The sequence below is a fragment of the Lacerta agilis genome, chromosome 6 (assembly GCF_009819535.1).
Source record: "Lacerta agilis isolate rLacAgi1 chromosome 6, rLacAgi1.pri, whole genome shotgun sequence".
In the NCBI taxonomy this organism is placed as follows: domain Eukaryota; kingdom Metazoa; phylum Chordata; class Lepidosauria; order Squamata; family Lacertidae; genus Lacerta; species Lacerta agilis.
In genome coordinates, this window is record NC_046317.1 from 64,869,019 (window position 1) to 64,884,934 (window position 15,916).

Consider the following 15,916-nt stretch of genomic DNA (forward strand, 5'->3'; position numbering starts at 1 on the left):
ATGTTAGCGTATAAGTTCCTTTGTGAAAGCTTTTTAACTAATAAAGGAGGTAGAAATACAAAATTGGGGTGGGGAATCTCACACCTCAAGGCCACATGTGACCCTCCAGGCCCTTTGATTACTTCCTGGGCCACATAGCTTAGCAACCATACTCCATTTTCTCCTTGAGAGCTGATGCTTGACCGGAATGCTTGTTTATCTGGATGGATGATTGAGAAAGGTGATATATATGCATGTGCTTGTGGAAACATACATTTTGTGTGGGTTATGTCACATTTGTTGCTCAACATACTTCTGCTTTTAGCCCCACTCACTACTGGCATGTGGCCCTCCAGCTGAAAACAGTTTGCTGTCCCTGATCTAAATAAATGAAATATTTACTGCTTAGATACACACAGGATTGTAATTTTAAAGCTTCACTTTCAAATTGTATGAGCTTCTTGCTTTGTAATGACCTTCTTGCTTTGTAAATTATTTGGTTGGAATGTCTGGTCCAACCAGACATTATTTATTATCATCTATATTTGTGTATTAGTGGCAAAGTAATGACAAAGTGTTATTTTCTTCAAATGGTTCAGATTTCTAGATGTCCCCTCTTTTCTCTGACTTTCTGCTATAACCCATTCATTGAAAATACCTTTTGTTCATAGGATTTTTGAATTAAAAGGTTGGTGAAGGGAAGCTGAGAATAGGGCAGGAACTATAGAGAATGGACTGTGCAAGGAATAAAGGGTCACATGAAAAATGACAATGTAGTTTCCCCAGTGTTATAACCTCTGAAACATGATATTGTGTTGCCAGTAGCTTACTTTTTTTTCTTTTAATTTCAGAATTTGGTGTTCACTTGGCAGAATTGACTGTAGATCCTCAAGGAGCACTGGCCATTCGTCAGGTCAGTCTTTCTCAAATAATTTAATGAAAGGAGTTAAAGTATTTGTTCGCTGAGTAGCTTCCTGTTATCCCTATAACCAGGTGAGCAATTATTTTGGTACCGAGGATGTTCACTTTCATGCATTACGACTCACTTCTCCCTGCTCCCTTCCATGTTAATGCCACAGAGCTGAGTAGGAGTCCCATAGCACCACTTTCTAGAAACAGCTGCCCCAAAAGGAGTGGAACCACTGTAAAACAGTGCCCCAGTCTTCAACTTAGAAAACCATGGCAGAAGAATGCAGTCATCAGAACCTTACCCAAGAAGGCAGTATTAGCTATGTTGAGGTAGAAGCAGAACATACATATTAGGGAGCTGGCCTGGAGAAGAAAAGGTTAAGGGGTGATATGATAGCCATGTTCAAATATATAAAAGGATGTCATATGGAGGGTGAAAGGTTGTTTTCTGCTGCTCCAGAGAAGCAGACACGGAACAATGGATTCAAACTACAAGAAAGAAGATTCCACCTAAACATTAGGAAGAACTTCCTGACAGTGAGAGCTGTTCGGCAGTGGAATTTGCTACCAAGGAGTGTGGTGGAGTGTCCTTCTTTGGAGGTCTTTAAGCAGAGGCTTGACAGCCATCTGTCAGGAATGCTTTGATGGTGTTTCCTGCTTGGCAGGGGGTTGGACTGGATGGCCCTTGCGGTCTCTTCCAACTCTATGATTCTATGATATTACAAAATAGTAAGCTACTGCTGAAGCATGTCACATTTTCTGGTATAATCATGATGCCTTTCTTAAAATAGACAGACTGACATGAATAAGGACATTCAATTTTTAACATTTTAAAGTTACCGGTAAGCACATTTAAGTCCCATTAAATCAAATGAGAGAGAGAGCACATGCTTAAATTTCTCTCCTTAAAAACAAAAGTGCTTAACTTAGGAAGGATCATGCCAATCCAAAGGCGTGTGAATTTACTGGAATGTTGATACTTGCAGTCCTTATCTCCTTTGTCAGAATGAAGAATGTAAGAAAGCCAGCTCTTGAACATGGTATCATGTAAGACAGGATGGTGTACTTGCAAAATGTGTTGTTTTTGTCTATTGAAAAGTGCCTTTATTGCCTTGCCTCTGAATGTTTACATTGTTTTATTCCTGAAGCACAGACCACAACAAAATCCTCACTCTTTGCACATATATATGATGGCTGACATTCCTTTTCTCGTACTTTGACACCAAAGAAGCTGGCATCTTCTGAATTAGCATGTTTATCTAATGTTGAGAGCTTTGCCCTTTCTGTGGGCAATCTAAGAGATAAAAAGGAGCTTTGAAGACCTAAATTTCAACAGCTCCGTTTTGTTTTATCTTCCTTGCTTTCCTTTGCAGCTGGCTTCTGTGATCTTGAAACAATATGTGGAAACTCATTGGTGTTCCCAGTCAGACAAGTTTAGACCTCCTGAGACTACAGAAAGGGTAATACTTTCATTAATTGCTCAGTTACATAATGCTCAAGTTTAGAAGAGAGATGTGTTTCCTTGATTTCCAAGTTAAAGCTGTTTATAAATGTATAGAGAACTTTTTGTATAGGATACATCTCAGCTGGATATTTACTGATATGTGACTTGGAATAGTACATCATCTGTACATCCTACTGTGTTGTGCAAATGATTGGTATCCCTTGCTAAGTTCCTCCACCATTTATTTTCCGCAGGCAAAAGCTGCCATTAGGGAACTGCTTCCCAATGGGTTGCGAGAATCTATTAGCAAAGTACGTTCAAGTGTTGCGTATGCCGTTTCAGCAATAGCTCATTGGGATTGGCCTGAAGCTTGGCCTGAGCTTTTTAATCTGTTGATGGAAATGCTTGTCAGTGGGGATCTGAATGCAGTGCATGGAGCTATGCGAGTGCTTACAGGTATGTAAGGATTGTGTCATCTTAACTGAGTAGTTCTTGCAACTTGTTTTGGGGCTTCCAAACCATTTAAATATTTTTTTAAAAAATATTTTTGGATTATTATTTTTTTAGATTGGGAACTTGGTGTTGCCTTCTTTCTTTGCCTTATAAATTACATTGTTCATACTGCAGCTTGTAATACTGTATTGGAAATACTTTTAGTTTCCCCTCTCCTTGTGCAAATTTCTGGAAGCTGCGTAATGATAAAAGAATTCATGTGTAGTAGTAGACGAGGCTGTTGATTCCAGTAAATCTTCCACAAATAATCCACTTTAGCCATCTCCCTTGCATGTAGTCACTAGTTCATCTATCTAGCAGGGTATATATAACTATGGTGTTCATAAATGTTAAATCAAAACAGAAAAAAATCCAGTAGAACTGGAATTTATTTATTATACCTCTGCAAGGTTGGGTTTTTACAGAAGATTGTAATATAGCATCAGGCTAACAGCATTTTTGTCAAATTTGTTCTCAATTGAATCTTGTAGTCCCATGGGCCACTTCAACTACACTGAATTCTTGAAACTCTGTTGAGTGAAATAAGGATGTTAGATATTTTGGGTTTAGTCAAAAGGCAATCAGTGATTGCTTTGTTCATGGACGCCACCATCCTCTTTTTGCAGATTTTCATAATGAACCTCTGTAGTGCTACCAAGCCTGAGCCTTGGCTATACAATGTGAGAATTAGGGTGCATGTTAAGTGGATAATTTCAAAGCAGTTGCATGTAACTCCTGAGAGAGAATTAATGCTGAATTCTGAATGACTCCTGTACTGGATATAAGCCTAATTCTCACTGAGGTTGTAAAGCTATGGCTGGTTTAGATGTTGGGGAGAAGGCTAGGCTAGAACTCTTCGGCCTCATAGTTTAGTCCTCTGTGTACAAATATTTGTTATGTATGGTGGACTCTTCAGTTATGTGAGCAACCACCTGTAGTCTGAAACAGTACAACCCAGATGCAGTTTAACACCTCAGAAGGAAGTTGACTTCTGCTTTATGTAATCCTAAAAGGAAACTTAACCCTTGCCCATTTGTGAATGTGTGTGTCATTAGACCAAACAATATAGAAGTGAGATGTTACACTGAATAAGTACTTTGCTACCTTTCTTTTTTCTAGAGTTTACTCGGGAGGTAACAGATACACAGATGCCCCTTGTAGCTCCTGTTATTCTTCCAGAGATGTACAAGATTTTTACAATGGCAGAGGTATGGGTGAAAATGGATGACTTCCATCTAGTAGGAATAACAAAATTTTCATTAGAGGAACCCTCCTACTAAGTACTGATATGTTTAGATCTACTATGCTCTTGCATAGTTAACACATACTTCCTCTAGCTTCTCTTCTAAATATGTACTTAGAGGATCCCTAGACAAGTTGAGATGTGGATGTATGGCATGGGCGTAGCCAGGATTTTTGTTAGAGGGGGCAGGCCTTTTGTTTGGAGCGGGCAGAACCTCAGTTAGCAATGTATTTTTATTGAAGGGGGCGAGCTGCCCCTCCCTGTCCCCCCTTGACTACACTTGTGGTGTGTGGCAAGAACTATCCTCTAGGGGTGTTTTTGGCTCTTCTACAAGAAGCAGGTGGCCCCTATGTGGTAGCTTCTACATAATATAGACAGAGAAGATGCTTTTGGGCTTTGTTTTCATATTTCCAGGTCTAGAGTGATATTTATAAATATACTATTAGCTACATGCTATATCAAGGATTGGAATGCGGGGGCACTGTGGTCTAAACCACAGAGCCTAGGGCTTGCCGACCAGAAGGTCGGCGGTTCAAATCCCTGCAACGGGGTGAGCTCCCGTTGCTCGGTCCCTGCTCCTGCCAACCTAGCAGTTGGAAAGCACATCAAGTGCAAGTAGATAAATAGGTACTGCTCCGGCGGGAAGGTAAACGGCGTTTCCGTGCGGTGCTCTGGTTCGCCAGAAGCTTCTTAGTCATGCTGGCCACATGACCCAGAAGCTGTCTGTGGACAAATGCCTTCTCCCTAGGCCAGTAAAGCGAGATGAGTGCCGCAACCCCAGAGTCCGCGACTGGACCTAACGATCAGGGGTCCTTTTACCTTTACTTGTATCAAGGACCACACCAACACAAGTTGTATATAATGGTTTCTTCAATGCTTATCTGCCTCCTAAGCCAATTCTGTTAGTGCCCCAGTGATCCTAGTATTTTTCTCACAGAATCCTCTAAACATCCCAGTCTTCAATTATGTGATGATTCTAGATGAATATCTTGCAAAAGGAAAATTTCTTTAAAAAATGAGTGTTTTGCTTATTTTGGTTGTACAAGGAAATGATTTTTTCTCTCTCAATAGAAACAGATTAACAAAGTATGCTTGACAGAAAATTAAATGTCAGAACATTTCAGCTAGGAGTGCTTTGAAAGGCTAGTTTGAAAGTATATATTATTCTATCTTAAAATACTGTATCTATTGGAAAATCTGGTGCTTATTTTAGGTTGTCTGCACATTGAAAAATTAGAAAGCTAACTACTTTTTACTAGATACAATTCTGCAGAATTGTGAAGCAGGGAGAAATAGTATTGTGGGTGGCAACTGCTGATAAACACATTAACAAACACTAGTCATTTTCATATTTTCACAAGTTGCTTCTCCTGTTAGGTTTATGGTATTCGTACAAGATCACGTGCTGTGGAAATCTTCACTACTTGTGCCCATATGATCTGTAACATGGAGGAGTTAGAAAAGGTAAATTGTTGATTCCTTATCTATGAGTTGTGTTGATTGTAGTAGTTTAATATGCTTTCCATTTTACTTGACACAGGGATGTACTAACTCTGTGATAGGTTAAAAAAGAGGTGACAAGATCAAAAATTCCTTCTAGCATCATGACTGAAAGGAGATTTGAACGTGAATTTTTATGTCCAAACCCTCTGATCTATACCCTGCATTGTATAGGACTAGACTGTATGGAAGGTCACCTGTTGGTTGGAAATGTGTTGCCAAACTGAGAGATTGGTAATTTCTATAATTTTTAGCATGACAGTCAAGGAACCTTTAACTTGATTATAATGTGTGGCAAGGGCAGACCTCCAGCAGTCTCCCAGGAATGGCAGCTGGTATGCTTAGTCCATTTTTAGAGTAGTTGGATTCAAATGAGGCTTGCTGAATATGCAATCCAATTGGTTGACGATATTTGAGTGTATTGTGTTTGGGGGTATAGGGAGAAGCCAAGTAATTGAGGGTTTATAAAGGTAGCTGCTGGAACACTAAGAGAGAGGGGGAAGCCAAGGGCAAGCTGAGCCATTTTAGGTGGGATTCAACCAACATAGGTTCATTAATTTCAGTGGGTCTACTCTAAGTCTTAGTTGAATACAAAGCTTGGAAACTAAGTGACAAATAAATGAGAGGTAGAGATTATGTGTAGCTTTGAAATCGGCAGCAATTAGAACCAGTTAGTTGTTTTTAAGGAGGAGGGAGACCATGCAGAGCTTTCGGGCATGCGAGTCACAAGTTTCCTTCACTGTTTTTTTCCAGGGATAAGCAGTTAACACATTGCTGTAACTGAAAACCAAATGATACTTTTTATTCTGGTAGGGAGCAGCCAAAGTCCTTATTTTCCCTGTGGTGCAGCAATTCACTGAAGCCTTTGTTCAGGCCCTACAACTTCCTGATGGCCCTACATCAGATAGTGGACTTAAAATGGAGGTTTTAAAGGTGAGTATATAAAGCACAACTTTTGTTGCTGTAGTGGGCAACAAAATTGTGTTCTTAAGCTTTGTTTTTATTTACATGGTATGTGACATTATAACAATACTAATATAGCAGTTAATATCAAGTGCCATTAAATTTAGGTAAACAAAATACAACACAAGAGATTTTCAGGAAATATGTTTCTTTAGAAACCCTTACATAGGTGTAAAATAGCTCTGTTAGGGATCAAAAATAAGTATTCCTTTTACAAATGCTACTACTGGCGATGTGGTATGAATGCTTTGTTAGAAATTACTCCAGGATATTTTATTACTTATCTAATTTATCTAGAATGAGATTGGAGCATATAAGGCATGGGGTTTGTGTGCAACCCTTTGCTTGTCCTTTGTCAGAACCCATGAATTAGCTTTACATAAGCCTGTAATACGTTTCCGATAGGGTTCTTAAAGATGGACATGGCTTTTTAGATCTCCCATCAATTGTCAGCTGCTACCTCCTAACAGCGGGTGGCGCTGTGGGTCAAACCACAGAGCCTAGGGCTTGCTGATCAGAAGGTCGGCGGTTCTAATCCCCGCGATGGGGTGAGCTCCCGATGCTCGGTCCCAGCTCCTGCCCACCTAGCAGTTCGAAAGCACGTCAAAAGTGCAAGTAGATAAATAGGTACCGCTCTGGCGGGAAGGTAAACGGTGTTTTCGTGCACTGTTCTGGTTCGCCAGAAGCGGCTTTGTCATGCTGGCCACATGACCCGGAAGCTGTATGCCGGCTCCCTTGGCCAGTAACACGAGATGAGCACCGCAACACCAGAGTCGGACACGACTGGACCTAATGGTCAGGGGTCCCTTTACCTTTACGTCCTAATGACATAAATGAATCTATGGGTCATACTGTGTCTATGGATCATAGAATCAGAGAATAATAGATTCACGTTTGTGTTCATTTAATTACCCATTTCAGTATTAATACTCACTTGCATATATATCAGACAAGTCTCTTCTATTCTTCATGGAGAAATGTGAATATAGTGGTTTTTAGAGGGAAAATTACTAAAAAAAAAAAAAAAAAAAAAAATGATTCTAAGGATCCTTTCCTTCTGCAGGCAGTGACAGCCTTAGTGAAAAACTACCCAAGGCATATGATTTCCTCCATGCAACAGATCCTTCCTATTGTATGGAATACACTTACAGAAAGTGCAGCCTTATATCCTTTTTTCTGCATTTTGAAACGAGCAGATTTTCTAGAAAGAAGTACTAACTCAGGAAGAAGTAAATGGCAGTGGTGGTGTAAATTTGAACATGCAACAAGCATTTCACTCACAAGCAAATGACTTGAGGCTGAAAGAATTAGTTCTGTGGCATTTCTGAATAATACATCTTACTGAGAAGATAAAGGCATGCTTTAATATTTTGGCTACTGGAACAAATAGCAGCTTTGAGGGGACACCCTCAACCTAGGTCTGATACAGAATGGGCATCCTCAAAGAACATGTATGCATCTGTGTCATAACTTGTTTGGACCTTAGCTTATCTCATTATCACTTTATTTGTATACCACCTCTTCACAAAAAGATTATGCTCTAAGTGGCTTACAACCCTGAGAAAAAAGTATCACATAATCAACAGTTGCAAGAAAAAAATCATTTTAACGTCTGTAATAAAAATGGCTGTGATATGCAGCCAGTTTGTCTATTTTTTAAAAAAGAATTAGCCACAATATGGTATTGATTTCCTGTTCAAGGGGTATTGTTGCTCACTTACTCTGACTGAAGTATAGTAATTTCATTGCAAAGGATTTGTTCCTTTAAAAAAAGTGCCATGATCTGGTAGTATGTCAACTGAATCTATTTCTCCTTAACTAACATACCTATGTGAGAACAGAAGTAAATTACACAGAAGAAGTAGAAGACCCAGTGGATTCTGATGGTAAGAAACTCACTGTTACAGGTGTGATTGAAACCCTTATCTGTAAGAAACTCACAGCACATGGATCTCTAGAAGAAAGAAGTCATCCTTGAAAAGCATGCTGTGCAAATATTATAAGATTAAGTACTATTTGCTGGAAACCTCTTGGAAAAAAATTAAAAACTGACTAACTTAGGTGAAGCCAATAATTTTTAATATATTTCTATATAACCAAAGTTGAGATTTTAAATGTTAAAACAGCAACATAAACAACAAGATACTTGCTGTTGGCAAAGATTTGGAACTGTGTAAAAAGAAAAAGAAATAGTTCAACTGTCATGCAAGAAGTTGAATTAATTTTGGAAACTATTCATAATTTTTCCTATCACAGAAAAAGTTTGACTTCAACAATCTACTTTTTTCAAATTTAGGTGAAGTTTTGGGCTTTGAAAACCTAGTATTCAGCATATTTGAGTTTGTTCATGCTCTGTTGGAAAACCACAAATTTAAAAGCACAGTGAAGAAAGCGTTGCCAGAGCTAATATATTACATCATTCTCTATATGCAGATTACAGAAGAGCAGGTAAATTTACGGTATATTATTATTATTTAGAAAATGATTTTTTAACGCTTCGTATACAGCCTTTAAAGCTGGTTAGAACTTAGTGGTAGAAGATACAATATTTATGATTATTGAATTAGTTCCTTTGTAATAGTCTCCAGTGATCTGAAAAATAACATTGGAACCTTTCTGCATGTGTTGGTTCATTTAGTTGCATGTATTCCTCAATAGGCTAAGGGTTTCCTATAAGTTACTGACGTATTGTGCTTTCCTTCTCAGATAAAAGTCTGGACTGCAAACCCACAACAGTTTGTTGAAGATGAAGATGATGATACATTTTCCTACACAGTTAGGATTGCTGCACAGGACTTACTGCTGGTAAGAAATAACATGCAGTGTTTTTGCAGTAATGGTAAATAGGAGTGATTTTTCACATGCAGCTTATACACAATAACAAACTCATATACGTGGAACTTGAGTATTTTCTTTAGAGCTACTTCATGTATGATTTAGTTGAGATTCCTACATTGCAGGGAGTTGAACTAGATGGCCCTCAAGATCCCTTCCAACTCTACAACTCTTATGATTCTGTGATTTCATTCCCTTTGGATATTCCACTAAGCATCTTGGAAAAAGTCAATCTGAAACAGAGAATGAAGAGTTGAGGGCATTTCTATCATGCCCAGATTCTTTGTGTTCTAGGACTATGTACTTTTAAACATCTAGCTTGATTTTCAGCAAGGTGTAGTACGATATGAGTTCCCTTTTTTCTTGTCTGCAAAATGTATCCTATTGTCATATTTCTGTGTAGGCTGTTGCGACTGATTTCCAGAATGAGAGTGCAACAGCATTGGCTGCAGCAGCTACAAGACACTTGCAGGAAGCTGAGCAAGCTAAAAACAGTGGTGCTGAGCATTGGTAAGACTATGGGTGGCAGCTATTCATTTGATGGTACTATCTCAGATTATTTAGCAGGCAACAAAAACAAATCAGTTTCATTGACTGATGTAGTCAGAAATGATATTAACTGACAGTCTTAACTATTCCAGTTTCCAGCTGTTAAATTTGTACTGTTCAAATGCCAGTTAGATTATCCAAATTATTGTAGGATTTTTTTGAGGGGGGGAACCAGCATTTTATAATCTTAAATTGTTCCCAAGTGGGTGTCTGTGCAATACACCTAGTGGGTCTGTGACACCATTCACATAACAAAAGCTACCATAGAGATATCAAAATTTTCATAAGTAGGGGGTCAGTGGCTTGACTCTTGAAAACGGGGCCCTCAGTACTTAGCTAATTGGTAACCACTGATCTGATTAAATCTGTTAATGGAGTCAGATTAATAGAAAAGCATAGATTCATTCATAATACAATTTACAGCAGTTCTGAATGGCTTGACTTTCCCCCAGTCCCCGCCCCCAAGTACAGCATTTTATAGAAATTATTTTCCGCTTTCTTTTTAATTATACAGTACTCCATGTTTACAGTTAATATATACAAATATTTACCTTTTGTGTTATTAAGGGTAACAAAACTTATTTGTATAATTTCTCCAGAAGTAAATTAGATAAATGAATATTGGAAGACCTAAGTAACTTATTTATTTATTGCAGGTGGAAGATACATGAAGCTTGCATGCTGGCTTTAGGTTCTGTCAAATCTCTTATCACAGACAGTGTGAAGAATGGTAGAATACACTTTGATATGCATGGATTTCTAACAAATGTAGTTCTTGCAGACCTCAATCTGTCAGGTACTTCATCATTTGGTTTACTGATTGGTTCCTAGAAAATAACCTGAAATTCAAGCTGTGTTGGAGAAATTGTTATCCCATAGATTTCTAAACTTAAAAAAGATAAACTAGCCTAAAACATTAACATCAAAATATTAACGCAGGAGGAAAACATTTGCTAAAATGAAGTCCATAAAATGTAAATAGCGGGAGCGGCGTTTTACTCTGAGTAGACCCATTGCAATTAATGAAGATGACTAAGTTAAGTCCATTAATTTCAGTAAAGTTACAATGAGTAAACAGTTGAAGACCATTCTGTAACTCTGTATACAGCTCTTCTCAATAATATATTGTATCCTTCTGTTTAATGGTACTTATGAGGGAGAAATACACGAACACTTTTTTCCTTCCAGTGTCTCCTTTCCTCCTTGGTCGTGCTCTTTGGGCTGCCAGTCGTTTCACAGTCGCAATGTCTCCAGAGCTCATCCAGCAGTTCCTACAAGCCACAGTCAGTGGTCTTCATGAAACTCAACCCCCTTCTGTTCGAATTTCTGCAGTAAGGGCTATTTGGGGGTAAGTAGGTCAAGAAATAGAACCTATATTAGTTAATTGTAGACTGATACAAGGAAATGTTCACAATTTCTTGCTATTACTGTTGAAATGTTGAAGCTGTAATCTTGACTGTGATTATGACAGTTCATATCTACTCAGAAATAAGCCCTATCCAGACTTATGTCTGAATAAGTATGGATAGGATTGGAGCCTGAAAGAAATATTGGGCACCATTACTATATTACTGACTGTTAACATTTTTGGGGTTTTCCCTTCTAGGTACTGTGACCAGTTGAAGATATCTGAAAGCACCCACGTCTTGCAGCCTTTCCTTCCCAGTATCCTTGATGGACTAATTCACTTAGCAGCTCAATTTAGTTCTGAGGTCCTCAACCTTGTGATGGAAACACTTTGCATTGTCTGCACAGTAGATCCAGCCTTTACAGCAAGTGTAGAGAACAAGATCTGCCCCTTCACCATTGCCATCTTTCTCAAATATAGTAATGGTATGTGCTCAGGCAAAACTATTAATGATCATATTATGGATACAGATAATCTTCATGAAACTATCTTCAGTTAACAGGGGTTATGTATGTGTTGGCTTTCCCAATGCCTTGTTGTGAAAGACAACAGTGAAATATACCTTGGATAGGAAAATCCATGAAGAAATTGTATTTGACATGCTCATTTCTTAATCCGTGAAAATGTCCCAGCTAGAGCTTGGTGAACTTGTAGTTATAATAATTAGAACTATAAATTATTTCAATCCTGTTTTCTCGTAAATAATACCAGAATTTTTGAGGTGTGGTTGATCAGAATCTCTGCATCTTCACCCAGTTCTGGTAGCACTTCTTCCACCCTTTGCATTTAATAATTACTGTTAGTAGTTAGGGGCAAGGGACATATAAGTATGTGGAAGTCAAGCATTCTTTCCCACCATTTAGTCCTTTACTCTTGATGGTTGATACTTCTAACCAGATATCATGACATTGGGACTGCAGATGAGTCAAGCTAAGGCATCCCCACATATAATGTATGAATCACCAAAGGCAAACATCACAGCTGTGACTTTTTCTTTCTGACCTTTATAATTTAAAACAAACTGCTTTGTTTAGGCTGAAAGGAGAAACCCTGCCACATATAATGAAAGAGTATCATACTCGATCAAGGAGGATTTAAAATTAGCACAACTCATTTCCTTACTTCAGTAATATAATTTGATGTAATTTTATACTCTTGGTAATTGGGTGTTTTTCTTGCTTTAGATCCTGTTGTGGCCTCACTTGCCCAAGATATCTTTAAGGAATTAGCGCAAATAGAAGCCTGCCAAGATGCAATGCAGATGCGATTGATCCCAACCCTTGTCAGCATCATGCAGGCTCCTGCTGATAAGATTCCAGCAGGACTTTGTGCAGTAAGTATGAGGGTATCTTCTCAGAACGTGAAATGCTTTATATAGCCTAATGCAGTTTATAAAAACAGAAATATTTTTTATTACTGAAAATACATAATCATGGAAGAGAAGGGCATACAGTTGGATCATATCTTATGTGTGGGTTTGGTTTCTGACGAAGCACATACAGTGGTACCCCGCTAGACGAATGCTTCGCTAGACGAAAAACTCGCTAGACGAAAGCATTCGTCTAGCAGGAGGCTGCCCCGCTAGACGAAAAAGTCTATGGGGCTGCCTCGCAAGACGAAAAAATTTCGTCTTTTTTTTTTTTTTCGTTTTGCGGAGCGCGGCTCCCATTGCCGCTCCGCAAGACGAAAACCCCGCTAGACGAAAATTTTCGCGGGACGAATTATTTTCGTCTAGCGGGGCACCACTGTATACACAAAATTGTGTCCAGGCAACTCCCAACTTGCACACAATCTATTTGCATACAGCCGCACATATGCACGGTGCCAGGAACCTGAAAATAGTGGGAGAGACCTGGAAAGTGTGGCTCACAGGGAGACTCCAGAGCCCAAAAAGGATGGCCTCTTTGGGCTCTGGGGAGGGTCTCTTTGCAAGCCGCAAGAACTCTCCAGTGTACTCCCCACTTACGCATATTTCACTTATGCATGCAGGGGCTCAGAACATAACCCCCGTGTAAGTGGAGAGTCGCCTGTAGGAAGAAGAACCTCCATCACCAGCAGCAACAACAGGTTGTTCCTCCTCTCACTGGCAGCAACAATCACTTGAGCAACCCTCCAACTGCTGCTACAACCCAGCAGCCTTTCACAGCTTCTTTGGCACTTGCAGATGTGCCCTGCCTCTTCATCCCTTCTCCCTGTCCCCTGCCACTATGAACCCTAGCACCTCCAGCTACCTAATGGCCTTAAGAAGTACAGCACTGCTGGGTTCACCCTCTCTTTTATTAGCAACCAGCAGGGTGGCAGAGGCTGGGCACCACTGCTCTCCCACCTTCCAAACACAACATGTTGCTGGCATATACTGGAGGAAGTGAGGCAGGGATAAGGTGCTGAGAGTTCAGTATTGTACAGTGCAGTGGAACCCATCCTCTACTCTTGCCATTACACAGCTACACAGTGTCAAGCTCCCTGTGTCTCTCACTCCCATACAAGCAACAAGCTATGTTTGGAAGCCAGGAGAGCAGTGGTACCTCACCTCTGTTGCCCAGGCACATGCGGAGAGGGATAGGAGTGATGAGGCCAAGTGGGGTGGGCCGTTGCTAACTGGGAAGCCCCATGAGGTGCCCTTCTCTACTCCACTGGGGATATTCATTGTGGAGAAGTGATGGGAACACCATTTTGAAACAGGACCCCCCCCCCTTTCACTCTCCACTTAAGGAAGACCCACTGCAGCTGGATCTGCATAAGTAGAATGCATGTAAGATGTGCTCCCACTGTTTATATTTTGAGAACAGTGCACATACCTTATCTTTGGTCCTTTAGGTATCAGTTAGTTATTTCAGTAACTGTTTCTTGGTGAAAACTGAACCATTAACCAGATTGAGAGGATTTTTCAGTGTTTGGACCAGGACACGTTAGTTGAATTTAAATATAATTTATTTCCATGAGAGCTAGTCATGACTAATGTAACTCTTTGAGTTCAACAGGACCTAAGTTTAACATCTTAATTTGGTTCCAGCCGGCACACTAAAACTACCACTCTTCTGACTGCTCTTGATACGACCATCTGGAAGAATCTCTGCAAGAATATTTTGCAGATGACAAAAATGTTTTCTGCAAACTGATCTGCTCCTTTCCTGACTTTGTGCTGTGTCTCCTAATTCCACAACTACTCATCTATCTGAATTTTTCTTTTTCAGACTTCAATAGACATATTAACAACGGTTGTGAGGAATACTAAACCTCCCCTTTCACAGCTCTTAATCTGCCAAGCTTTTCCTGCTGTGGCTCAGTGTAGTCTGCACACAGATGACCATGCTACCATGCAGGTAATCATTTTTTGGAAGAGGGAAGTTTTTGTTACAACTTGCATTGTCTGTAAGCTTCTGAGTTGAAGCCAGCCACTTCATACAGCATATCATGTTTAGGTTTATGGCTGGAAATTGCAACTGGATCTGTTATTGAAAGCACAAGTATCTTATTTTTATTATAATTCTTGGCCATAGTAACTTGAAATTTACCTTGCTTAAGCCCCCAAAATACTACAGCGAGTGAGTACCTCATGCTCCTCTCTTTTTCTTTTGGTAATTTATAATAGAATGAATTAAGAGAAATAAATGGGTTTTATAGTACCTTTAGAATATTTTAGTAACTTTATTATTGTAGAATGATACAACTTTTCATAGGAGACTGTCTATTCTTAGACTATTAACACAACTCAAATTATATGAATGAATTGGAGAGAAGCAAGAAACCTAATGATGAAATATATTCACGGAAGAATATTTGAAAGGAAGTTGTGAGTTAAGTCCAAGCTCCTCACATAAACCAACCTGGACATTGTGATCATCATCTGAGGCCCTTCTCCATGTACCCCTTCCACATAAGTTCTGAAGGGTGGAAACATGAGAATAGGCCTTTTCAGTGGTGGCTCCTGTTTGTGGAATGCTCCCCAGAGGCTTGCCTGGCAACATCTTTATCTATTTTTAGGTGGCAGGCAAAAACCTTCCTTTTTCTGTAGGCATTTGACCATTAATTTGAATGTTATTAAGTACTTACGAATTCTTGTAGTGGGGCAGGATCTATAAGGCCTGTATTCTGTTTGTGTAGATTTTTAAAATAGTTTTGTTGTTGTTTTTGTTTGTGCTCTTGTAACTGGTTTACGTGGGTCACTTTTGTGAGCAAAGTGATGAATAAATAAAATAAATAATACATAATAGCATTTGCATGTACTTGGGGCAGGCTTCACTGACCTTGATTTCCTAGGAAAGGTAGTTTCCATTCAAATCCAAAACAATAACTCATAAAGCATAAACTAATGAATTATGGGATCCCTTCTATAATGTCTTTGTTGGCACTGGTACTACTGTGCCTGCAATACAGGTAAGTTGTCATTGCTTAATAAGTAGCATTTCCCCAGTTGAGTCTTTCACAGCTGGGTGGCTGTAGATCATGTTTATACCCTTTGGAGCCATTCAGATATAGTTCCAGGTTTTGTCAGGTAACAGGACCAGAAATGCATCCTGTGTTTTCTTAGCATTCTCACATTGTTAAGTGCACAAGCTCAGAATATTGTCATCATAACAGATAGTTCCCAAGT

The 15,916-nt window shown here is 39.3% G+C and overlaps 1 protein-coding gene across 1 annotated transcript in view; it reads left to right on the plus strand.

The window, feature by feature from the left end:
• The window catches only part of IPO9 (importin 9), a 33,728-nt gene that overhangs the window by 10,944 nt on the left and 6,868 nt on the right, over positions 1 to 15,916 (plus strand). Inside the window, exons 2-17 of the mRNA XM_033153165.1 lie at positions 831 to 892; positions 2,262 to 2,348; positions 2,587 to 2,788; positions 3,944 to 4,032; positions 5,445 to 5,531; positions 6,381 to 6,500; positions 7,594 to 7,694; positions 8,358 to 8,416; positions 8,827 to 8,978; positions 9,237 to 9,335; positions 9,769 to 9,875; positions 10,571 to 10,710; positions 11,103 to 11,262; positions 11,521 to 11,747; positions 12,507 to 12,655; positions 14,517 to 14,645. Coding sequence (XP_033009056.1) covers positions 831 to 892; positions 2,262 to 2,348; positions 2,587 to 2,788; positions 3,944 to 4,032; positions 5,445 to 5,531; positions 6,381 to 6,500; positions 7,594 to 7,694; positions 8,358 to 8,416; positions 8,827 to 8,978; positions 9,237 to 9,335; positions 9,769 to 9,875; positions 10,571 to 10,710; positions 11,103 to 11,262; positions 11,521 to 11,747; positions 12,507 to 12,655; positions 14,517 to 14,645 — 1,970 coding nt within the window. The remainder of the gene's footprint in view (positions 1 to 830; positions 893 to 2,261; positions 2,349 to 2,586; positions 2,789 to 3,943; positions 4,033 to 5,444; positions 5,532 to 6,380; positions 6,501 to 7,593; positions 7,695 to 8,357; positions 8,417 to 8,826; positions 8,979 to 9,236; positions 9,336 to 9,768; positions 9,876 to 10,570; positions 10,711 to 11,102; positions 11,263 to 11,520; positions 11,748 to 12,506; positions 12,656 to 14,516; positions 14,646 to 15,916) is intronic.